The sequence below is a fragment of the Ochlerotatus camptorhynchus genome, unplaced genomic scaffold, assembly GCF_037179485.1.
Source record: "Ochlerotatus camptorhynchus isolate MF236.1 unplaced genomic scaffold, CSIRO-AGI_Acam_v1.1 ptg000963l, whole genome shotgun sequence".
NCBI classification, from domain to species: Eukaryota; Metazoa; Arthropoda; class Insecta; order Diptera; family Culicidae; genus Ochlerotatus; species Ochlerotatus camptorhynchus.
In genome coordinates, this window is record NW_027041402.1 from 5,171 (window position 1) to 31,998 (window position 26,828).

The 26,828-nt window shown below is 37.2% G+C and overlaps 1 protein-coding gene across 1 annotated transcript in view; it reads left to right on the forward strand.

Moving 5' to 3' along the window:
* Positions 1 to 313: 313 nt before the first annotated feature.
* Positions 314 to 26,828, forward strand: part of LOC135715602 (E3 ubiquitin-protein ligase KCMF1-like) — a 37,540-nt gene continuing 11,025 nt past the window's right edge. Inside the window, exons 1-3 of the mRNA XM_065238797.1 lie at positions 314 to 996; positions 17,110 to 17,537; positions 22,200 to 22,469. Coding sequence (XP_065094869.1) covers positions 981 to 996; positions 17,110 to 17,537; positions 22,200 to 22,469 — 714 coding nt within the window. The 5' untranslated portion in view covers positions 314 to 980. The remainder of the gene's footprint in view (positions 997 to 17,109; positions 17,538 to 22,199; positions 22,470 to 26,828) is intronic.

Consider the following 26,828-nt stretch of genomic DNA (forward strand, 5'->3'; position numbering starts at 1 on the left):
TACAATTTATGATGACAAGCACAACGGCTTAACAAAAAGGGCCTAACCATTTAAAGATTCACAAAAAGGCTTATTACTGTGATATTAAATTTTTATCGATTTTCATGTATTTTTGAAAACGTTTCGCATGTTTTGGATGTTGTGTACTGAGATATAGTTTCTATTGTTATTGTGAACAATATAAATGCCTAAAATACTTCAATTTATTTATATAGGAATTAAATACTGGCGGAAAAATTTACAATTCATTTTCTGGATTGTTTACATTTTGGACATAGGCCCTTTTCAAATGTTACGCGAGAGTTTTCTAGTTTTGATTCAACAATACGCGTTCCATTTGGCTGCGAACTCGTACATTCATCCCGGAAATACCAGTGTGGACATCGATCGGTCTGATTTGCACAAGTTCTGAGGCAGTTTTCTTGATCTGAATTTCGGAAGCAATCATTTTGTGTGACAAAAGAGAAGAAAAATTTTGCAAACGCGATTATGTGATTGCCATCGTCGCCCAGTGTGTTGTGTGTGTGAGAGAGCAGCAGTACCGTGATTCTTTTTCTCGCTCATTGGTTCGTTCGTTTTTCGATTTTGTCGGGAAAGTCGGGGGACCAACGAGAAAATAAAGGCAAAGGCCCCATCGCGAATAGTTGCGTATCGAAAATTGTGGTGAAAATTCACGCTGAAATCTCGCACGGGTGGGAAGAACGTGAGATAGTGAAGAAAATTGGTCAAGCAAGAGCGTGAACCGCAGGTGAAAGGTGCAAAGCAGAAAATAATCACCTTTTGGGTGACACCACCGTGAGGAGGACCAGCAGCAGGAAAAAAATAATAAGAACAGTACTACACACACCGTTGTTGGAGCAGAGAAGGAAAAGAAGAAGCAACAGCACAGTGTCCCCAAATATCTCGAGTACAGTGCTCGAGAGTGTGTGCGTGCGTTTGTCGCAGTTGTGTGTGTACGCGCGGCCTCGAAGTGAAAAATAATGAGTCGCCATGAAGGTAAAGAAAAAGAGGTCTTATTTTTGTACTTTTCCCTACGTTTATTTTCTCAAAATGCAATGAACTTTTTTCCGTATTGGCAATGGCGAATTAATACGGCAGTATTTTGTTTCTTTTCGCCATAAATAAACAAAAAGTGAATTAGTATGCTTGAGCTTAACATTTAATAGTGCATACAGTCCAGTGTTTTATTTTTGACGCTTCTTCCGGACAACGACTAAGTAGGAACAAGAAGGAACGGAAGCACCTATACAGGAGCTGCAAAATAGTAGTTTGTTCTTCTTGTCTACAACGCGCTACTAGCTCAAGGGAGATGACAAGTACGAACGGCTGGCTGCACACATTCAATAAGCCGAGACACAATCGATGCGATGAGAGGCAATTGGTTCTTTGTGGGCTAAATTTAGAGCAGATATACTCGCGAATCATTCTTGGAATACAGCGGTCAAAATAATGCTAGGAAATGAAATAAAGGATAAACAGTAACATTAGTTGGAAACTACTATGCGTTGCTCAGTCCACTGACAGGGTTCTCCCGCTAAAATAGGCTGTATTCTGCCTATAATCGTTTAGTAGTCCGATATGCGTTTTCATTACTATGCAATGCACTAATTCTTCGATGCAAGCAGTGCAAATATTAACGTTATTTGAAAACAAAATTAATATTAAGAAAATATATTAACACCAATTTGATTCCTTAGAGAATGTAAACAAATCGAGTTAAGCGATACAAACTATTGATCTTCTATCATTGTATGTGATACTAAAACATCCATCCAAATTTATTTTCATTCATTTAAGATAATCATATTAAAGAGCCTAAATTTATAAAGAGGCGACATGTCAAAATTGGAACAATCGATTGTCCGTCAAAGTCATAGGAAAAGTCATTCCAATCGAACAGAAGTCCTGTCAAATGGACAAGATGTCATCTCTTTATGAATTCAGGCTCTTTAGTCTAAATCATAGGTCAAAAATTGTCCGATGCGCAACTTGAGTATTCAAAACGTCCTATGTGCTTTTTTTTTCTGTATTTTAGCATGAAATTCAAAGTAAACTTACTGAATTTTAAACGTTATTATTCACTGACTACATTAAAAATAGTATTGCAAACTGTATTGTTTCTAAACAGTGACTAACGGGTTTACTTCCCGTTGAGAGATGTTATGCAAGTTCATCCCGGCGGTGCAGACTGGGATTGAACCCAGGCCTGCTGGGGTGAGAGGTAATCACGCTTACCACTACACCACCGGCGCCGCTAAACACCATTTTATACTTGGTTTTGTAAATAATCTTATATGTGCTTCATTTTGATTTGGGATAATTGTTTGAACTATAGCTCGGGATTTCCTCTGTGGCGTGCTTCTATTGTGATATACCCATACGTATTTTTGTGGTGCAACATAGTGGAAGCATATAATTAAAAAATCAGCTTGGAAACTTATTTCAAAGTGAAGCATTTTAGTCACTTGAAGGTGTCACCTGGGTCGATACATATAGGTCAAAGTCAAAAGTACTTGAAATACGTTTAATTTTAGATACAAGCACAGGTGCAGGTACTTAATAAAGCATGGGTTATGATAAATTAGGTGAATTAGAAATTTCAATTCAGTGCGCAAAACAGTCAGGTTCATCGAGTTGAATATGAACTGCCATCTGCCTCATCATTCACTGCCTCGTGAGAGTCTGAATGATTGAGAGGTAAACGAGTCACTGACAGCCGAGCACTCAGTCAGTAGCTCAGTCAACACGTTTATTCTGCCGTGTTGGTACCCAATATTTGTTTTGAATGACTGAGCGTACATTTTCTATGGAAAAATGACTCAATTACATGCTGTAGAGCGAAGGCAAGCGGTGTGCGTCGCCTGCTTGTGAGTGACTGAATGTTTTTGTTGGCTCTTTCATTGCCTCGTCCTTTACCGTTTGGTACAAACGGTCTGCACAGAGCAATGAATTGAATAGTGCAGTGCTTTACACTCTGTTTCAATTATTTATTAAATTAGACTAATGAGATATCATAATAATCAAATGAACTTAAATAAGAAACTTCAGAAAGTCTAATAACATTAAATAGATTAACAAAAGAATTAGGATACTTAGGGTCCACTTAGGGAGGCAACTAACCTTTAAAGTTGTAGAATACATTTTCCTATTTAGTCCCTCCCCATGGACATGGAGGTTGACGGTACTGAAGCAAAGGGTTATGTTTGATTTCTTTATATTTGCAACAATGATGATTTCCTATAGTGACACATATCACCTTCTTAATGCTTCAGTATACCTCAAACGATTAATTCTTGGTTGTTAATAGAACTTCCTTGATGAAATCGGCTGCTTCATGCAGACTGAGCAATTCTGATTATAGTATCAGATTTGTTCTGTAAACAGAGGAACTGGGAGGCCTTATTAGAAACATCTCACCAATAAAGTAATGATCTTCTAGTAAATTTTGCATATAATTTTATTTTATTTTAGCATATTAGTTTTGTTACAGTCAATTGACATTAGCATACGATACAAAAGATTTAATATTACTTGCTGATTTTTGTGTAAAATAATCAATAATACCTTTGAAAGATTTTTCAAGTTTTTGTGATCTGATAGATTTCCCAGTTTGGTAAGAAGTTTCGAAGCTAACGCATGTCCACAGGCTTAATAGAAAGATAGGCAGAAAAAGTGTATCATGAAGACAGGGTGCCTTCCATTCATTTTGGCGAAAAACATGTTTTAGGAAATTGTGGAATAATAAGATATTATGATAATATTTTGTATGTGTTAGTAACAAGAAAAGATTGTAAAGTTTATGTTTGACACACAAAACATGTAAATTTAGCTTTAACAGAGTCACAATGAGCGATTTTCTGATCGCCTCTTCGCGAAGAGTGGGTGAGATAAATGACAAAATCGCTTATTGCGACGCTAATGTAGCAAAACAGGCAGGTATTATGCGTCAGACACAAACTTCACAATATTTTCTTGTTGCTTACACAAACAAAATATTATCATATAATCTTATTATTCCATAATTTCATAAAGCATTTTCTTAGCCAAAATGAATGGAAGGCACCCTGCATGAAGAATGGTTGCATGCAGGGTTTCTTCCACTCACTTGCTATAGATGAGTGATTTTCGGAGTTTTGAATTCGTTAGATGTTGTAGAAGGGATTTGTGTTTGTTGGATGCGGGAGGAGATTGGAATGCCGGTGTTTGACGCATAGAGCCGTCAATTTCGCTTTCAGAGTGTCGCAGTCGGCGGTTTTATGATTCGTGAGCGCTCGCGATTCGTAGAATCGTTGATTGTGGGTTGATTTGACGGGTTTTGTGTGTCGGACGCTTGCCTTTTGGCCTTTTCTTGTGTCTAGCATGTGCAAGGTATTATTATAGCGTCAAATGGTATTCAGATTCCTGGTTGCGTGAAATACATTTGTGAGAATATCTTTTTGTGATTTTAGTAGTAGTAGTAGAGCAACTTATCGTCATAAAATTAAAAATTACATTTAGGTATTAGTCAAAAAATGTCGATAGTAAGTTAGATATGTTATGGTATGGACTTCTGCAACATTTTGTGCTTTTTTTTATTTATTTATTTTTTTTTAGTCAATTATTCCTGAACGCAGTTTAAACTAGGAGATGAGGAAGAAATATAATCATTTGGTGCAAACACACAAACACATACCCACACACACAGATACACAAACACATCATGACATTAGACAAGAAAACATCCAGACATTAAAATTGACGTACGAATGAGAAGAAGACATACAGGCAAAGACAGACCAACGATTACCGAAACATAAAGATTTTCAATATCGTGAATCCGGTGTTTAATTGGTCACCATAGACTAATCCGTCCGGCATCGTAGTCACTTGAAAATTTTTCTCATCAACCCCGATCATTGCAATCCTATGGGGATAAAAAAAAAATACATTTTCCTATTTAGTCTTGAGCTTCAATAAGAAAACGCAAGCACACCAATAGCATTAAGCAGACTAACAAGGAGAGGAATAGTTTAGGAAATAAGTAAAATTAGAGGTATGTAACAGTTAATACTTTTTAATCTTCTGTAGGTATTGTTTTCCCCTGAGTTTATTGTACGCGATTAGTATATTATTCTCTGAATACGCGAAATCTCTGATATATGTATGCGGTTAAAGCATTTGAATAACCTTAGTACTTACTTACATTTGTAAACAGCAGTCAATGTTAATCCATGAACCAAACCCTACGTGACTGTACAATCGATCTTTCCTTATGTGTTATTGATGCATGTTTAACTTTTCGCGGCTGTCGGATTCAACATGCCTACAGTTGTGTTCGATAGAATAGCAGCGCATGCTGATTTTCATACAAAATGGTCAACTTTGACATGATGTAACTTTGGTAACTTATGATCAATTGAGCTGATATGTTCGCCAAAGAACTACAAATATGTTCAATTTTACGATAACAAAATATTAAATTTTTGGAAGCACCTGCCGGAAAGTGAAACACCAGGTAAAATTGATGTTTGAACGTATGTAGTTTAGAATTTGTTCGGTACCGTCGCGAAATTTTGAAATACGTGCTTATTTGAAACAAAGCTCAAATAAGTAGAATATCTAGAGAGGAAACCAATATTAATCATTTTGCCAACACAGCCTATCACATTTATTTTGGTGGCACTCTTTAAATGTTAATAAGCCTTTTTTTCTCGCTTCGGTAAATAATCGCATAAATTAGATATTTCGTTCGAAACGGATTTACTTATTCAATCAGTTTACTACGCGGATGTATCTACGCGCACTCGTCACAGCATTTTTTCTATAACTATCTTGAAACAATACACACGGAATCAAGTGTTCAAGCGGCCAAAATAGGTTAGTCCTTCTGCTGTATTGTCAAAAATAGAAGCAAAATTTATTCAAATATGTCAAGTCTTGAAAACAAAGCTTTCACCCAGCTCCAGCTTGATATCTAATTAAAAAGTTGTATTACTCCATGCGTAAAGTTATCGATTTACAATGGTTGAAGATGCTTAACGTCTAATACCAGGCTTTAAATGGACATTTTATTATTTTATTGTGGATAGTTCCGTTGTAGTACGGCAGTGTGAAAATTATATATAGTATAAAGCGAGCAAAATTACAATTTTGAGGAGAGCAATCGGGTAGATGCTTACGTCAGATGACGACTTCAGTGTGAAACAACAGATAAAACTGTTTCCGCACATCGGAGGTATATGAGCAAATCTACGATCATCCTCTTTGCCAGTGGTTGCGGTGGGGGGCACTCCTCATCATCCATCATCAACGGATGAGTTTGGTAAAAGGGATCCTCGACCGGATTCGTACCTTCCTCAAAATTGTCATTTGCTCGCTTTCTACTTTCTATATACAATTTTCACACTGTCCATTCTAAGTCTGATATTTGGCGTCAAACATCTCCAACTACGAAAATTATCCATTTCCAAAAATTTGTTTGATTGTTCTGCAAATAATTTCAAGAATGCAATAGTATTTTTGTTAAGATTATTTTCGACGCAAGTTTAGGGGAAGGAGAATGATTCTAAAAAAGATCTTGAAGAAATTCTGTGAAAATTTATTAGCGAATTATCAAAGTTATCTTTTTAGATATATCAAAATATTTAAAGGGTTACGCCTACCTGTAAACTTTCAAAAAATCGATTTTTTTATTGTCCTAATCGAAAATATATAAAGTCAAGAATATTTCCTCAAAAGATCAAGTTGATCCGATGGAAATTGTGAAAGTTATGCGACGTACAAACATATTCACTTATATGGACTAAACCCAACTTTAAACTTTAAACGCGATTATCTCGGAATCATATTTTCAAAACCGGTGCCAAAAATTTCTCGAAATGTATACATTCGATTCGTCCGATTCGTTTTGATTTCTGTTCAGTACTATTTTGTGCAGTCCACGATCGTTCGGATTTCGTCTATCATTTAATTTCGATTTTTTACAACCGATCAAAGACAAATTTTAAGGATCAAAAATCGGCACTTCAACTTTGCAAGGCCGCCATTTTGTCAAAAAAATTAAAAAAAAAAAACCGAACGATCAAGGACTAGTTTAACACATGCTTAACGATTTGGCATGGTTTTTTTTTTATTTCAGATGATTACATCACAAACCGCAGTTGGCACCGCAAAAAGCGTTTTTTAGAACATCGTCCACGGGGAGCAGCCGTGCGGGGCACCAGGACCTCGTTTTTACAGCATCGACTGATAAATGTACCATTTATTGTGTGTTCAATAAACGGCAGAAAACCGATTTTCAATTTGTTACGCCGTTCTCGAGAAAAAAAAACCAAACTTTCGCTTTTTTTTTGGTCTTGCAGGTAGGCGTAACCCCTTAAGTACGCAGAATCAAAATCAAGAGCTTCGAAAAAAAAAAATTCTGTCGTTTTAATCTATTTAAGCTAGCGGCTTCATTGATGTATACATTAATTTAAATGTATATCGGACAACCAGTAAAATAAAAAAAAAAAACTGGAAAAATCCGGAAATTGCTATAAATGCATCTTGTGTAACGTAATCAAAAGGAAATGGTTCAAATCACTTCAAATGCTCTTCATAGGAGATTCCGTTGTGAGATTCGATATAATTAGAGGTATTTATGAAATGTGATTTTAAGTTCCATGACATAACAACAAATTTCAATATCAAATCGTATTTGAATTTCTACGTCACCATATAAATGTCTTTATTGGTTACTTAGTTATTGGTCACTATTTCCGTAATTTTAGTCACTAAAATCTCTACTATTGTATCCCCTCCCCTTGGCTAGTTTTTGCACCGTGCTGTTAGTGGGCGGGCTTAACTACATGCTTTATAGTGGAATGTTGGAGACGGTAGGTTTATGGTCGGCGTTGCTGGCTCATGCCGCGATAGAATGGCGCCATGGGCAGGCAATGGGGATTACTAAGCTTTCCCTCTCTGATAAACCACTGCATGAGAAAACCAAAGATCTAGTCTAGCAGTGATAGTATCACACTTGTTACTCCTTTGTTTGAGAGCCGCGTCGTAGTACGCTTACGTATAGGCACTGACGTTAGGTGCGATTCTGACAGGTTTTGCCGCAAATCACTCTTATTTTTTTTTTACGCAGATAGATTTATTTGGGTTTACAAGAGAATTATACAATTGAAATATTTCAGAAAGTGCCCGACAGTGCTCCTTCTACTTGCGTGACAAGCTTTCATTGTTGTTTTCATTGAGGTATTACTCACGGAACAATGCTAAAACACAATTTTTGTGCATGGTATTGTAACTAATCTTATATGTGCTTCATTTTGATTTGGGACAAGTGTTTGAACTATAGCTCGGGATTTCCACTGCGGCGTGCTTGTATTGTGACATACCCATACGTATTTTTGTGGTGCGACATAGTGGAAACGTGTGAGCGTAGTTGTAGCATATAAACTTCTTCTTCTTCTTCTTCTTCGCATTTCAAGCTTATTGCTTATGGCATATTAGCTTATTGCGTGCTCTCAACTTAGTGTTCTAGATGCACTTCCACATATTTGTTTGCCTGTGCACCAAACTTTGTTCGTTAAAGTTTACCACCACATATTAGTTTTTGTTTTATTTGCTCCATGAATTCGAGGGACATATTCTCAATTACTATATTAATCACTACCTAACGTAACATTTAAAGGGTCTATCATCTTGTTTAAACAAAACTTGTATGGCCCTTTTCGCGCTAACCGAAGCAGGAGCAATTGCAAAACTTAACTAATTCTCGTTTTTATTACAAGGCTAACTCTTTCGTTTGAAGGGTAATGAAGAATATCCGTCAAACAGTTCCGAATTTAATTTTTTTTATGCAAAACAGTATTAAAATCTAGAGAAAATTCATGAAGTCCCCCCTGTGTAGGAAACTTGAATTAATCAACTCTTTATTCATCAAAACAACACTATCAGAATGAACCAGGGGAAGCTCATAAGTTTTGACAGGCGCACCGGCGCAACCATCGGTAATTGAAAGATTTACAACTGACAAGAGAATGAGAGCGAGCTTTTGCGCTCTCTTTCTCTATTACTCTCTTTGCCTGTAATCAGATATCCAAGTGCACAGAAAGAAATGCACACTTTAGGCACCCATACATCACAAATGTTCTTCTAATTTAAACTCACACATTTAAACCGGTCTGCAAATATGATACACGTCCAAAGTGTACCAGACTGCTGTTTCCGTGTTGCTCCCGTTTGACGCGTGACTGCTAAAAGTTCCAATTACAACTAGTGGTGCAAACCGCCATGTATTGTGGAACATTTATGGTATGTTTCAAGAGGTGATGGAAGGTCTGCTTGGCTTACATCAGGCATTTGACCATTCACAAGCTTGCCACCCGCCACCCAAAAAAGCTCGGTTTTAGGTGCACTATTTAACGAGTTTTGTCATGGCAGTGATATCGACATGCTTAGAAATCAATGCATTAGGGATTAAGCAGACCATCCGAACTGAATTTAATCCTTTTTGAAGCAAACCAAGTTCGAAGATTTAATTGAGTCACACTATAAAATAGTGTATTCATGGTCACTTGTGGTCTGGAGTAAAGAAGTATAGCTATAATGTGACCATAAAAACTATAAAAATCTAAACGCATTTAATTATTTACACCTGTGTCGTGCACAAGTTGCACATGTGGACGCGACGCCACTGCGTAAGATACGAAAATCGCGCAAATCACGAACGCCGCGCGAGACAACCGTAGAGAAAAAAAACAACTTATTATCACTTAAAGAGTGCCACCAAAATAAATGCAGGGCTGTTACAAGATTTTCTAAATTTGATCCGCGAAATCCGCAATTTCTCAAAAGAAATCCGCGACTTCAAATACTAATCCGCGACAAAAAAAAACTGTTTTCATTACCTAAAAATACCATTTGTATGTACTACATGACATTTCAAGCTTATTGCTTATAGAATATTAGATTTTTGCCTGCTCTCAATTTAGTGTTCTTTGAAGTACTTTCACATTTTAATTGAGAGCTTTCTATGCCTGTACCATCCTATGCCCAAGGAAGTAGAGAAATTTTCCAACCCGAAAAATTAATAGACGGTACGGGAAACGAACTCAGTCGCCTCCAGCATGGACTTGCTTTTTAGCTGCGCCTTTACCAACTGAGCTAAAGAAGTATGGTTTGCAACCATTGAAAGAAAAATTAAAAAATAACAATGTATCATCTTCAGTTATTTATGTATATTATAAATTCTGAGTAATTAGTGAACATAATAAAACACCCTTACATTATGAGATTCTATTGAATAATACCAGCCTAGATTTGATAAAACATTATATAAAAAAAATTAATGCATTTTCATTTGAAATGCAAATTTTCTTGAAAATTAACCTTTGTGTCTCTGACGTATTTTGCTGTCCTAAATGTTGTAGTTAAGAGCCAAGCTCTAGTTTTCTCAATTTTTTATCGATTCAAACCAAACACCCAGCACATAATCGAGAAATTACCAGAGTTTCACTTGTTGGTCACGTTGCGGATATTCTTTCGGGTCTGTCCAATGGTGAGACGTTTTCATGATATTTTTTTTTTTCTAATATGAACCTAGCACTTTTCGTTGTCAAATCATAACCAAATCGTATATATGTGACTTTGTGAATCATGCGATCATCATATGATGACTAATTACTATGTATACAAGAATTAATAGGATTTCTAAATCGTCCAGGACATCAGTTGATTTGTTCTACTAGATCAACCAAGACTGCAATAATGTTTGTAGAATCGAAAAATGTTCAATCAGATTCAAAGTGTCTATGTGGATCATGCATGAACTATTTCGGATACCAGATGTTTTAAGTTCTCCAAATCGTTCTGGAGTTCAGATGATCAACCATGACTGGGATAGAGTCTGTAATATCGAAATATATCCAAAAAGATTCATAGTGTCTATATGGATGATGTTTGATTATTTCCACATATATCAGACGATCTAGGTTCTCCAAATCGTCCTGCAGTTCAGATGATTTGTTTTACTAGATCAACAAAGACTGGGATACCATTGGTAATATCGAAATATCGATTTGGAAATTCTAGAACATTTGACATACACGGAAATAGGTTGGCATGATCCACATAGACACTGCAAATTTGTTTGGGCATATTTCGATACTACAGATATTGAATTAGTCTTGGGTGATATAGTAGACAAATAATCTGATCTCCAGAATGATTTCAGAAGAACCTATAACATAACTTGAATACGTAGCAATAGGTCGGACACGATCCACATAGACACATTGAATCTGTTTGGACATATTTCGAAACTACAGACATTATTGCAGTCTGGGTTGATATAGTAACAGGTGTTCAATAAAAATTAAAAAATTTTCAGCATATAGCTAGTAAAAAAAATTTCAATGAATTCAGTATGTTTTATTAAAAACAAAATATTTATCCTTCAAAAAAAATGAATATTGGAGAACGGGCCCTGTTCACCCGTACGGCGCAACTTAGTCGCGATGCTCTCACAAGAGCGCTGGACGGCACTGAAATCATTCTCATTTTTTATTGAACACCCGTTAGATCAAATCAACTGAACTACTGAACCTAGAATATCCGGTATACATGGCAATTACTCGAATATATACGATTCGTTTATGATTTGATAACGAAAAATGTTATGTTCATATTGGATCCGTTCTATCGATGACTGTCACTTCCTCCAATGCCAGCTCGAAGCGTTTGCTAACTGGTGCAACTTTTACCGAACGGAGGTCAACCCTGCGATGTGTTCAGTTATCACCTTCTCTCGCAAGAAGGAACCGATCATGTTCAATTATGTACTTCAGGAAACAACTATCAGCCGTGTCAACCACGTAAAAGACCTGGGAGTTATTTTGGATTCCCAGTTAACGTATAAGCAACACATCTCGTTCATTGTCGACAAGGCATCAAGATCTTTGGGATTCATTTTCAGGATTGCAAAGAATTTTTCCGATATATATTGTCTCAAATCGCTATACTGTTCCCTGGTGCGGTCCACCCTGGAATATTGCTCTGCAGTATGGAACCCAAGCTATAACAATGGTGCTGAAAGAGTTGACTCCGTTCAGCGTCGATTTCTTCGATTTGCTCTGAGGAATCTGCCTTGGAGAAACCCTTTTCGTCTACCCAGTTATGAAAGTCGATGTCAACTGATTGATCTGGAGCTTCTACGTACTCGGAGAGACACTTCGCGGCCCTGCTCATCGCGGATAGTTTACAGGGTAGAATTGATTGTTCTACAATCCTGGAGAAGATCAACGTGAACGTCCAACCCCGAGCGCTGCGAAATAACGCTATGTTAAGATTGCCTCAGCATCGCACTAACTATAGCATGAACGGTGCTATAGAAAGCCTTCAACGTGTGTTCAATCGAGTTTCTTCAGTGTTCGATTTCAACCTGACACGAGAGATGCTACGCCGGCGCTTTTTCCGTATTTTCTCTGACGCAGTAAACCGTTGAATGACCATGTATTCTATTGTATTGTGTATTTTAGTAAGCTGGACTATGTATTTTAATGTTATTCACTTAAACATCATTGGGGCTACACTCAGCCTGTTGATGTAAACTAATAAATAAATAAATAAAACCATGAAAATGTCTCACATTGGGCGGGACCCCAGGGAATTTCCGTGTAATTCCGGTGTGGCTTATGGAATTGAGATCTTTTCTCGATTATTTGCAGGGTGTTTGGTTTGAACCGGTAAAAAACTGAGAGCCAAATGATCAACACAATTGATGACAGCAAACTAATTCGGGACGGAAAGGTTACAATGAACTCCACAATTTTTGTGACAGCACATCAGTTCCTTCGCAGAACATTTTCGCGAAATCATTTAATGTTTCCGCGATTTTCGCGACTGAAAGTTCAAATCCGCGACAAATCGAGAAATCCGCGCCTGTTGTAACAGCCCTGTAAATGTGATAGCCTATGTTGGCAAGTTGATTAATTTTGGTTTCCTCCCTAGATATTCTACTTATTTTACTATTGAGCTTTGTTTCAATTTAGTTATTTTACTGCACGTATCAATAATTTCAAAATTTCGCGACCGCACCGAACAAATTCTAAACTACATAAGTTTAAAACACTTTTGGCAAGCTCTACCGAATTGCGAATCACTTCTGCGTAAGCTCCGTAGACGTAGGCGCGTTGAATCCGACAACCGCAAAAAGTTAAACATGCATCGATGCGTCAATACCACATAAGAAAAGATCGATTTTACAGTCACGTAGGGTTTAGTTCATAGATTAACATTGACTGCTGTTTACAAATGTAAGGACTTGAACACTAAGAAATAAGTAAACTCAAATGCTTTAACCGCATATATCAGAGAAACAATACCTACAAAAGATTAAAAGTTATTAATTGTCACATACCTCCAGTGGCGTTTCCTTAACCTCAATCTACCTGTGCGCCAACTCTCTAAACATAAACAATTATCAAAATATTGCTTGCCATGGATAGGTATCGAGTAAACTAGAAGACTAAGTTTTCGATTTAGGTTAGCGACTGAAAGTCAATTTTTATTTTGTTATATGCGACAGTTAGAAGATACTGAGAGGTTAGCACATATCATCGGCAAGAGACGTGCGTGTGAGGAAATTTGCGAAAAAATCCAAGGGCACCGGTGGGATTCGAACCCACAATTCCCATTCAGTACACGGGTGCATTGCCAATTATACAACGGTGGACCTATGGTGTACGGATGTATTTGGCTAATGACAAGTGTATTTTTTAACCGATTCGAGTATGAATATGGCATTACATCTGGTTTTGGAAGTTGGTGAACAGGTAAAATGTGAGGTTACGGGACGCCACTGATCTTACGTAATTTAGATGTTTAGCTCTAAACGATTTTACTGACTCGAGGTCGTTCCTTAAGCGGTTTGGTGCAGGTTAAACCTTTGGCGGCTGTCGGAATCAACGCGCCTACGTCTGCGGAGCTTACGCAGAAGTGATACGCAATTCGGTAGAGCTTGTCAAACGCTTTTGAGCTTATGTAGTATAGAACTTGTTCGGTACGGTCGCGAAATCTTGAATTGATTGATACGTGCCGTAAAATAACTAAATTGAAACAAAGCTCAACAGTAAAATAAGTAGAATATTTAGGGAGGAAACCAAAATTAATCAACTTGCCAACATAGGCTATCACATTTATTTTGGTGGCACTCTTTAAATGATAATAAGCCTTTTTCCTCGCTTCGGTTGTCTCGCACGGCTTTCGGAATTCGCGCGGTTTTCGTAACATACATAATTTAGATATTTCGTTCGAAACGGATTTACTTATTCAATCGGCGGATGTATCTAAGCGCACACGTCACAGCATTTTTTCTATAACTATCTTGAAACAATACATACGGAATGCAGTGTTCAAGCGGCCAACATAGGCTAGTCCTTCTGCTGTATTGTCAAAGATAGAAGCAAAATTTATTCAAATAAGTCAAGTCTTGAAAATTAAGCTGTCACGCAGCTCCAGCTTGATACCAAAAAAAAAAAAAAAAAATACCCTTTGTAGAACCTTAATACTTTAATGTAATTATTAAATTATGTAATGATTCTCGGCTCCATGGAGACCTCTCGGACATTTGGTATGAGATTTGGCTAATATTGTTGTAGCATTTTTTTCTTCTTCTTTTTTTTCAAACAAACAGTTTTTCCAAGCGCTATGGAAGAATAGTATGGATTTTGTGAAAGAACGGAAAGCAATTTAAAGAAGTAATAATCATTAACTCTTGGTTTCAAAAATATATAGAATCAAAGCAATTATGCCAAATCTACTAGACCCGTGGTGAATAATAATAATAAAAACATATTTTTTAGTCTTCTATCACCCTGTTTCGGATTAACCGGTAGCTATGGCAAGTTTTGGTATGAAGGTTTGGGCCACTTCCCCGAAACCATCCGGAACATCATAAGTATCACATAATGTTAAAGTTTCGTCATTGGCAGATCGAGTTATGTAATTAAAGTGATACTACACAATTATATTATTTTACAGGAGTCAGTATTTTTACTGGGTTTTTGAATTGCTGAAAAAGTTGGTAAAAACTCAAATGACCGATAAATTATATTAAATTGCTGAACATATCTAGAATTTTAGGTAAATGGCCCTGGAAAATACAATGATTTTTTATTTTACGTAATCAGTAACACCCAGATCGGGCGACCCCGGCGTAGAGGTTAGCATTCATACCTCTCACGCCAAAGCCACGAGTTCAAATCTCACCCCCGCACAAGTCACGAATGTCACATGAGCGTTAAAGTGACTATTTTTTTTTTTCCTTTGGTTTGTTTTTTCCGTCGATCTTGGTTTCCGTGCTGAGCACCAATGCTACCGACGTGCCACAGGAAGGCAGCTCCCACACCTGGACCCTACCACCTATCGACCCATCAACTCATGAACCGGGGACCAACGGCTTTACTTCCCATCCGAAGGAAGGCGTGATCAGAGATGTTATGCCTCAGAACATCCCGGCGGCGCCGACTGGGATTGAACCCAGGCCTGCTGGGGTGAGAGGTAATCACGCTTACATTTAAAGTGACTATAATAATTAAAAAAACACCCAGATCGTTTGGCGAATTAAACCATCTATGCCCTTATGACTATTAGTGTATGCTCAATCCTTTTATAAATCGTGACAGAAGTTACAAATATTTGTTTTAATAATTGCAAGATTAAACGCTATAAATACATCTAATTGATTTCCAAGGTTTATTGATTTATTTATTTATCTGTGACTGCATCAATTGATTTTGGCTTTGTATAATCACGGCCACACATTTAGGGCTATTTTCACCTTATAAATAAAATAAGGTTGTTTACCCTTATTCTCGTTTGCAGAAGATACTGATTGTCCTTACAAAAATAAATAATAAATTTTAGTGATATCCGCTTTTAGAAGTTGCGGGAGCAATGCCAAATATTTTACTCTGAAAGTAATCAATGTTCATATAGGCATTAGCCACAAGCCATTCTTGTTAGTTCGCCACCCGAGCAGAGAATGAGAACAAAATGAAATATTTGATATTTTGATATAAGCGTTCGTGACAACATATTTTGCCTACCGTGTGGTCGAGTTAACAGTAATCATAACAAAATTGAGATCCAAATGATATATGACGGATATTAAAAAGATAACAAATCCGTGTTTTCTTAAATCCATGTATCCGTTTTGATATTAGTAATTTCGTTAATAATAAGCAAAATAAGTAATCAATATGTTATAATTTTATTTTGATATCATGATAGCAAATTTAGTAATCTGAATGTTTTGAAATCTATTGGTTGATATCAAGATTCAAAATCAAAAAATGTTATCAATAACTTTTCATCTATTCAAAATAAAAACAAACCTAATTTCAATCAGTTCTATCGATATCTATCAGTAATATCGATTTATAAATTCAATCTGCAGGTAGATTAATATCAATAAATGTTGTAAAATATAAAATATAATAAAAAATATAAAAATCATAATTGTCTTTGTGATGTTCATAAAGAAAACAGCAAGCATTCTGATTGACTCGTAAAAAAAAAAGATTTCAGTGATAAATGTGTGTGTGATTTGATTTAATAAAATATCAAATTTTGGTTTAAATTATTTTTTAGAAATATTAAAATAATATCAAAATATGAATTCAACCGAAGTTTAAAAAAAAAACAACATAACAAAAAATAAATAAAAAAATAAAAATATCAATAAATATAATATGGTTTTTCAAATATTTACATGAGAATTGTACTTCGTTACTTTGAATGCCATTTTCTCAATGCCTACTTTTTTCATATGGGACCGATATGCGATTATAGGCAGTTTGCTCTACAGATACCGTAAAGTGCCATAATTCTGCGCAGCGTCTAAATTTTGCAGTCTACTGCGATTTAATTCAGATTTATATATCCCATACACAAGTGGTTATTAGTTAATACATCTTACCCACATGTTCAATTCAATTCAAATTATAAACAATTTATAATTATTTGGAAATTGTGCAGAATTAGGCCTGTGCGCAGCATTATGGCATTTTACGGTACATGGTTTCAGGACATGATCGGTACTACATTTATGTATATATATTTCTTTCTGTCTTTTTTTAGGTGTGAGCTGCGATTCGTGTCTTAAAAGCAACTTCCGAGGACGTCGTTACAAATGTTTGATCTGCTACGACTATGATCTGTGCGCCAACTGTTATGAAGAAGGAGCAACCAGCACACGACACTCTGCAGACCACCCAATGCAGTGTATACTAACGAGGTCCGACTTCGAATTATACTATGGCGGAGAAGTTCTCACACCAGATCAGCCACAGTCATTTACCTGCCCGTATTGCAAACGAATGGGACTCAGTGATTCGGCTCTACTGGAGCATGTCAGCTCCGATCACACCGACACCGGTCTGGAGGTCGTTTGTCCAGTATGTGCAGCACTACCCGGCGGTGATCCAAACCTGGTGACAGATGACTTTGCCGGACATTTGAGCTTAGAACATCGGAGTGGTGGATCGCGGGATCTCATCTCGTTTCTGATATCCTTTTCAAAATACTTTTATTAGGTTTACAGTGTATCTCAAAATTGATCGCACAGCACAAGTTAAAAAGATATGTCTCTGAATTTTTGGCAGCTGACTCAGCATACATTTATCAATTATTGTCTCAGTATTAGGCATATTTGGTCGAATTTACAAAAAGTTTGAGCAATTTAAAGAAAACGCCTTTGAAAAACCTTATTTTCTGGAAATAAAATGATCATACCTTCTTGAAATTTTGCTCATTTTTAGTCGTAGTAATTCCAAATTCATATGCCACTAATTTTACTAAAATTCGTCCACAAGGTAAAAAGTTGAAAATCGAGCGTTTTACTAAAATAAATCTAACTTAATACAGGCTCTTCCAATAAAGACCAAAACTATAGCAATAAATCAATAAACATCTGTTCAACCACAACCACTAAAATATATCTATTCACCATGTTTCAATAAATTGTCATCTAGGGTGTACGATCAATTTTGAGATACACTGTATATCCAACATTATCTGACATTAGGATTCTGTATAGGTTATTCAATTGCGTTGCGAACCTCACATCTCTGATCACGCCTTCCTTCGAATGGGAAGTAAAGCCGTTGGTCCCCGGTTCATGAGTTGATGGGTCGATAGGTGGTAGGGTCCAGGTGTGGGAGCTGCCTTCCTGTGGCACGTCGGTAGCATTGGTGCTCAGCACGGAAAACAAGATCGACGGAAAAAACAAACCAAAAGGATATAGGTTATTCAATGGCGTTGCGAACCTCACCTTTTACTTTTGATTATTATTTGTTTAAAGATTTTTGAGTTTTTGATTATTATTTGTTTTTAAGGACCTTTGTTCTCCAACTTTGAAAACTTAATTTTTACAAGGCCACGGCCGCTATGACATTATCAGTGAGTGAGTATAAGATTTTTGTAAAACCGGCTTATTCAGTTTGAAAATCCGGGGTTATTTACTCAGTACTGTGAGTGTTACTTTTTGTCAGTCATTGTTGTCAAAATCAGTTACGTCTTTTTGAAAAGTAGTTGCTTATTTATAAAAAAAACGGCTTCAATGCGATAGACCTTGATTCAAACATGGTAAAACGATTTTTTTTAGATATTATACTTTCTTCTTATTTGCCTATTACTGGAACTTTGCGGCTGCCCTGAACCTACTGTCTTTTAGCACACAGTATTCTATGATGTTCTATGCCCAGCGAAGTCGATAAATTCGCTTGCAATATAATATTTACTTTGTCCTATCTATTTGGAGCAGTTTGGGCTTTTCAAAAGCATTTTCCAGTGTCATTTTCACGATTTGCTCTTTTAGCGATCATACGATTATTTTATAATTGTCCTTTTGGACCTGGTTTATCATTTAATTTCAGGGGTATTTTGGAGATTCTAAAGTTTTGGTAATCCTAGGCATTTTTGACGTTTGTCAAGCAATGGCTTGGTGGCATTTCCAGGCCATTTTAGCCCTTAGAGAGTTTTTTTTTTGCGTTTTGTTAGGGCCATTTTGTCGTTTTTTGGATGAACGATTTGACATTTTCCAGATTATTATGAGGATTTTTATTATTTTTTTGTTAGGGGGATAAGCCCAGGTATAAAGTTATTTGGCATAAGTAATGGGTTCATTTCCCGGCGGTTTTTACAATCCCGGAATTCGGGATTCAGATTTAAAATTTCTCGGAAATATCGGATAATTTGATTAAATGTATACATTGTTTTTATTTCTTACAAATACTTGTTCTAATCACAGATTTCATTCGTTAAGGATAATGAAATGCGTCCATGACAGAGTTATGCTGCTAATATGTCGCCAGTAAAAAAAAGTTATAAAAATGATTTTTAAAAAAATAAGGCCATTCAGCAATAAAAAAATACTTCTGTAAAACGGGGTCAAGTGTACTTGATTACGGGACTTTCTGATAATTTTTGGTCAGATATCATATATGTATGTCAGACTCGAATCAACCTATTCTGCATTTTTCAGCATAGTTGTCACATTTGTTGAAACAGCAAGCTGAGAAAAACGCGGTTAAAGATTTTTTTCTCAATGGGCTCTTATGGATAGGACAACATAGTTTTGGTATTTTTCGCGACATTTGCTGAACAAAGTAGGGAATTTTTTGTAGACGTTGTAAAGAGATGTTACTTGACAATCGGTTCCAATGTATAACGCATTTTCGATACAAGGCAGCAGTATTATAGTAGGTACTTAAAGAAAAGTGATAAGAAATATTAATGATCAAGTACATTCCGCTGTTTGGCTCGACCCAGTTTTACGGTAAGAAATATTGTTCTTTCTTTTATTGCAATATGTTTTGTTTTGTACTATCTGTAGTTGTGAGTTAGAGTTCAACTGGCAGTGACAATTCATTTAAAACATTGCATACTTTTCGCTATTGATCAGTTTACTAGCAGAAAGAGTGCAAGATTTAATTTCCGATGGCTAAAAAAATAAAGAATCTGTTATGCAAATATTTCATGTTTTGCCTTGCTGAATACTGAAATCCGCAATCAAATCACAGGAAACGTAATACACCTTCTGCTATCAACAATGAAATGTCGCCATAACTATCCGGAGCACGTGAGCAGAAGATCGTTTCAAACATTCAAATTTATCTTCGCGATTGACCTAAGACTAGTGGAATCGTATATTTTACTGCAACGTTCTAGCCGTTTGAAGCTATTTCAGTGGTGTCCCAGTATATCCTAAAGTCGAACAGAAGCCCGTAACATATTTATGATATAATCGTAGAAAGATTTACACAACAAAGAAGAGAAAATAGAGAAATTTGTGAATTAAATTTTTCAACAATGCAATCCCAGAATGAACGGGATTCCGGAGAAATTATTTTTTTTCCCCGGGATTTGAGATTTCCACGATTCACCCAAATCCCGGGAAGAACCCCCATTTGACATAATGTCGATTGTCATAAGATGTTTGTGTAAATAGCCATTTTGCATAACACCCGAATAACGTCAAAATTAAATAGTGGGTCGTATGACATAATGAAGGTGGAGACAGTAGTAAGTACGTCCCTCTGGGGTGGGCTAATTTTACTTGCGTTGTGTAACAATTATAAGAGCCCATTGAACTTTCTTCCTTTATTTACACATGAGCAGTTCATAAAAGTTTTAATGCGCTCTTTATTTTTTACACTGGGAAAAATAATCATTGATTAGGTATTTTTCCTTTGTAGAATAGTTATTTCTTTATAAAACAAAATAGAAATACTTCCATCGTAGATTTTTAATAGATTTCTGCTGTTTTTATCATGTTATACCTAATATATAGAACAGTTATACCTAATATTTTTTTTTTTTTTATTATAGTCACTTTAACACACTTGGGTCATTCGTGACTTGTCCGGGGGTGAGATTTGAACTCGTGACTTTGGCGTGAGAGGTATGGATGTTAACTACACTACGCCAGGGTCACCTCTATTTATACCTAATAATCATTTATTTAGTTCAAGCTTTTCACAAATGTTATGCTGTTATGTCGAATGACCATTATGACCTACATCTTTTATTCAGAATGTTTTATGCCAATTTGCAATTCGAAAAAAAAAATATCTTACGCCAAATGACTTTATGCTACTATTTTTGGTGTTAAGCCGTTTAAGGCATTTTTAAGGCAGTTTTGAGATTGCTTAAGCGTTTTATCGCAAATATTTTCGTTTCGTTTTGTGCTCTTTTGTTGGTAGGTATTTTTGGGGCCTCCCTTAGCTCAGTCGGTAAAGGCGCAGCTACAAAGCAAGACCATGCTGGAGGTGACTGGGTTCGATTTACGGTCCGGTCTAGGAATTTTTGGGTTGGAAAATTTCTCGACTCCCTGGGCATAGAGTATGATTGTACTTGCCACACAATTATACTAATGCAAAAATGGTAGCAGGCATCGAAAGCTCTCAATTAATAACTGTGGAAGTGCATCTAGAACACTAAGTTGAGAGCACGCAATAAGCTAATATGCCATAAGCAATAAGCTTGAAATGCGAAGAAGAAGAAGTTGGTAGGTATTTGTCGACGTTTTAAGGCTATTTTGACAAGTTTCAAGCAATTACGCAGTTTGAAGGCTTTTTTGCGTTTTTAAAGTCATTTTGGTCTTGGAATGTCTTCAATATTGGCGATTCACGAGCTTACGAAAGTTTGAGAACCGCTGGACTAGGTTATCAGGCAGCCCCAGCTTAGAACTCGTGAAGTGTGAAATTTACGCATACCCTCGTTTTCCCAGGGTGTTTAGCGTCATCATAGTATTTCAATGAAGGGTAAATAAATATTTCCATACATGTTGATTTGAACTTTTACATAGTAACAATACTAAATAAAATGTTTGCGGTGGAAATTTCGTGAAATTTTGTGATTATTCGATGAGCTTGCTGAATGATACGAAATATATGGTGCTCTAGAGCAACCAAGGGAAAGAAAGAGGGGAATGATTTTCGAATACTTTTATTTGTACACATGTGTCTCGGATAATACAGCTGAATCTCAGCAAATAAATGAAATGTTTTCAGTGCCTTTTTTTGTCAAATTATCTAAAACAGCACCCCAAAAGCTTATCATGGGAATCTCCGAGTGACGGTAGTTCTATGTACCTATGTATCCATGATATGAATGTTTAGATTAAGTGTTACATTATCAAACCAAACTTTCCTTAACCACCCCTATACGATGAGCCTTCCGCTATCCGGCATGGAGGAGTACGAAGGATGCCACATTCTGGTCGTGCACTGGGAGGACCTCGATCGAGACGATCTAATATGCACTTCAGCTCATCAGGAGGAGGTCTCTCCACATTGTCCCCCTCAGGACGTGAATCAGTGGACCCCATTGCAGAGCTCCTACAGCAGTTGTCCAGCGTCCGTCGGGGCGGTGCCCCGCAGCCGTCGCAGCTTCAGCAGCTTCAGATGCAAATTCAGTTGGAACGACAGCAAGTAACCGTAAGTACCCACCTTAAATAACAGTCCCTTCTTTCATTTCCCGAGATGAGTTTATTTTCAACTTTGATCCAGATTATCTTATTCTTTAGTCAAATAAATTGTGATTATGCTATGCTACCCTTTAAACATAACTAGCAGTACGCATAAATACAATATTGTTGTTTGAAGCGCTAATCCTATGCTTTGTCTCCGAATCAGTAGAAGAAAATATCAATAAATACCTATCGCAGTAATCAAATGCTTTGGCGTGGGCACTAAATTAGAAAAGCGTCCGACGTAATGGTTTTTTGTCTCTCATGAAAATAAAGGGGAAAAAGGAAAACAAAATTTATTTTAAAATCCGCAAACTAAAATTACCCAATCGCGTATTTCGTGTGTCGTCGGTCGGAAAGCTGCAAGTGTTCGGTTTGTTCATAGGTAGGTCCTCACCAGCACAAAAGCAGGAAAGATCTTCGTGGCGCAAATTCAAATCATCTGCCAAATGAGACCAAATGAGCATTTCAGTACCTACTAAGCAGAGCGGAATACACGGTGTAAACAAGTTTTGCTCTCGGCCATTCAAAATTCATAATATTGATTTGACAAAATATTTCGACGCGCGCAGTCTAGGTTTTGCGTATGACAGTATTATAGCTACATCAGAATTTTCAGTCCCTCGCTGTAACACCATAAGATATTGCAAAGTACAATTCAATTTGACGCATTTTTCCGTTTGTTTTGGGTTCAGAATAGTCCTATGAACCACGGCATAAGGATCAGAAGAAGCCGTTTCGAGTCATCGGTCCCACCACCACCGCCGCTGCCGACGTCATCTATTGCTGCGATTGCACTTTCGAGAAGTAGAAGAAGTGACGATGAGATACGCGCCCTACAGCAAGTAAACGAAGATCGTGATCATTTGTTGTGTGATTTTGAAGAAAAAAAGAAGGATGTGTCCATCGACTATCGTTCTCCGTGTATGATCAGTTCTAACAGCACGAGCCGTATTTAAACCACAAGTCGGCGGAGATATTGTCGTGGTGCATTCTCTGTATCTACTTTCATCTGCAACGATCACATATACCGATACTCAGACGACGGGTTTCTTTGTTATTAAATGTTCTCAGCTGCAGCAGTCGCAGATACACTATGGATCATCGCCTTTGAAAGTGTATTTTTATGTTTTTTGTTTGGCATCCTCTTTGTTTACGTTACGGTAATTGCAACTTTCGATTAAGTAAATATTCTTCATGACATCGGGGTACAAAAGAACAGATGATTTCCAGCATGATTTTTCAAAACGTACCTACTGTGAACTAACGAGAGACCAACATCATCGATTTCTTCACTTTTGAATTACGTGAAAAATCTAAGAAAACGTATTTTCCTTACATTCTTGAAAAAATACACGTAAAAACTTGTTTTCTATTTCATCATAAAAAAAAGTTGGGCACTAGACAAAACCGAACGGTCGATTTCTTTCCGTTTTTTTGAGTCCAACTTTTTGCCATGATAGAAAAAATGTATAACTGACCACATTCATCAGGATTAGAAAAAATGTTTTTACACTTAAACTTTCTTTAGAATTAGAGTAAAAAAACGGATTTCCTAGATTTGCGATATATTTTCCAATATTTATAGAAAAATTCAAACGTATTTTTTTCGAAAAATAAATTATACCGATCAATTTACGAAAGTCTAGCCCCGTAACGTGGGTAGATCACCTTTTCGTGGTACGTTACGGAATGTAAGATCTACCACCGATTCCTAGTCCTGACTTCTTCAAACTAGGGGAACAGGATTTTTCAGTAATCCAAGGAACACATCTTAGTCCTTGTTACTTTTTATGCCTTGTTGATAGTGACAAGACTCGGCTTTGTCTACCGATAATGATCTTGAAACAAGGCAAAAATGAGTTAGTTGTCTTCATCTATGTGATTCCTAATCTTCTATTCGTTGTTCCCTAGTTTGAAGTGGTTAAGACTAGGGTTCTGATGCATGATCATTATCGGTGTCATACCTTAATTTTCTTGCTAAGGAATCCAATTTTGACTGACAAAGGGGCGCGCCTTTGGAGGGTGTTTCAACACTCCGAAGGGTATAAATAGCGGGACCTTTCAATTAGAGTCGGATCCTTGCGATAAATGCAAGAGTGGCAACTGTAAAAAAATCGAATACTTCATTATTTCTCAATAGTGATGGAGTAATACGACATGCACTAAACTAAGGACACGGGATATACTACAATAGATCAATTTACTGGTCGCAGTAGTGTTAGGTCCCGAACAGAGGAAAAAAAAAGTCTCTCTAATAAAATAAAAAAAATCAACCAATCAAATTTGTTCGGTACATATGACCCACCAATGGTGGCCACCATGTGTTTCCGACAATGTGTACCTTCAGTCGATGTAATTAAATATGTCGTTAAAATAGTTCTTAGACTACAATTAACTACGCCGGAGAAATCACGTGCTTATCATAAATGTGAAACAATTGCAACGTTAACGGGTATCATTTGTGTTACACGTCATGATCAGCAACAAAAACGGTAATCCACTGATATGATAATAATGACAGTGTAATGTATCTCGAATTCTAGGAACTTATTCAATGTTCGAAACTTGTTGAAATGTTGGATTTCAAAATGGCGGCCGTTGGTTACAGAAAAACTGGAAAATACCCTGCAATATGGATATTTTTGCAGCTGGGATAATGTTTACCATACCTTACCAATCAGGCTACGACCTCGTCGTGTGGCATTCTTACGACGTGCCCAGCCCACCGTAGTCGCCCAATTTTTACAATGTGGACGATGGATGGTTCTCCCAGCAGCTGGTGCAATTCGTGGTTCATTCGCCTCTTCCACGTTCCGTCATCCATCTGCACTCCACCGTAGATGGTACGCAACATCTTCCATTCGAAAACACCAAGGGCGCGTTGCTCCTCCACGTATGCTCGTGGCCGTAGAAGGCGGCGAATTTTATTCGATCGATCGTCCAAAGTAGGCCCGATTCCCTGCCATAATGCGTCTTTGAATTTCTCTGCTGGTATCATTTTCGGCGGTCACCAGCGAGCCCAAATACACGAACTCATCGACCACTTCGATTTCGTCACCGTAAATCTGAACTCGGGGTGGGAGGTTAACATTGTTTTCCCTAGAACCTCTTCCTCTCATGTATTTTGTCTTTGATGCGCTTATGGCAAGTCCAATCCGCCTAGCTTCAGCTTTCAGTCTGATGTACGATTCCGCCATCGTCTCCAAGTTCCGTGCCATGATGTCGATGTCATCGGCGAAGCCAAGAAGCTGGATGGACTTCCTGAAGATCGTGCCACTCGTGTCTATCACAGCTCTTCTGATAACACTTTCTAACGCGATGGTGAATAGCACACACGAAAGTCCATCACCTTGCCGTAACCCCCTTCGAGATTCAAAGGGACTCGAGAGTGTCCCCGATACTCGAACAACGCACAACACTCGATCCATCGTCGCCTTGACCAATCGCATCAGTTTATCCGGAAATCCGTACTCGTGCATAATCTGCCATAGCTGATCTCGATCGATTGTGTCGTATGCGGATTTGAAATCGATGAACAAATGATGTGTGTGCACGTTGTATTCGCGCCCTTTTTGTAGATTGGGCATACCTTTAAATTTTCTTTAGAAAAAAATAAACAAAAATATTTGTTTTAGATTCTTTATATCTTTTCCGGTAACCTTCCCCATAACAGTAAAATGGCTATTATTGTGGTGGTGCGGTCCAGAAACATGTAGCCTTCAATCTGTTTCCAGCAGAAAAGAAGAATTTTATTGGTACAGTCTGAAAAACAATCGCAGGAATAAAAGGTATTTTATAGACTTGTTCATGCATAATAAACATTTTCTTACTGAATATGACGGTTCATTCTGCTCTTGTTTTATCTGCATGATTATACCGTGGACCTTCGTTTAATCTGAATGACACTTCGTGCATATTAACGGGGTTCATTTTTAATTTGAACTTTTAGTAACCCTTGAGGCCTCCCTTAGCTCAGTCGGTAAAGGCGCAGCTACAAAGCAAGACCATGCTGGAGGTGGCTGGGTTCAATTCCCGGTCCGGTCTAGGAATTTTTCGGGTTGGAAAATTTCTCGACTTCCCTGGGCATAGAAGTATGATTGGACTTGCCACACAAGTTGAGAGCACGCAATATGCTAATATGCGATATGCAATAAGCTTGAAATGCGAAGAATAAGAAGAAGAAGAAGTAACCATATGAACATAAAACCCGAGTTTCTGGTAACCTTATTTGCTGTTCCGTTTCGGATCGTTCCATTTCACTTTACTCCATTCCATGTGCTAAATGAGCAATTTTTAGTTTGCACGGCGTTCAGATTAGCGTGGT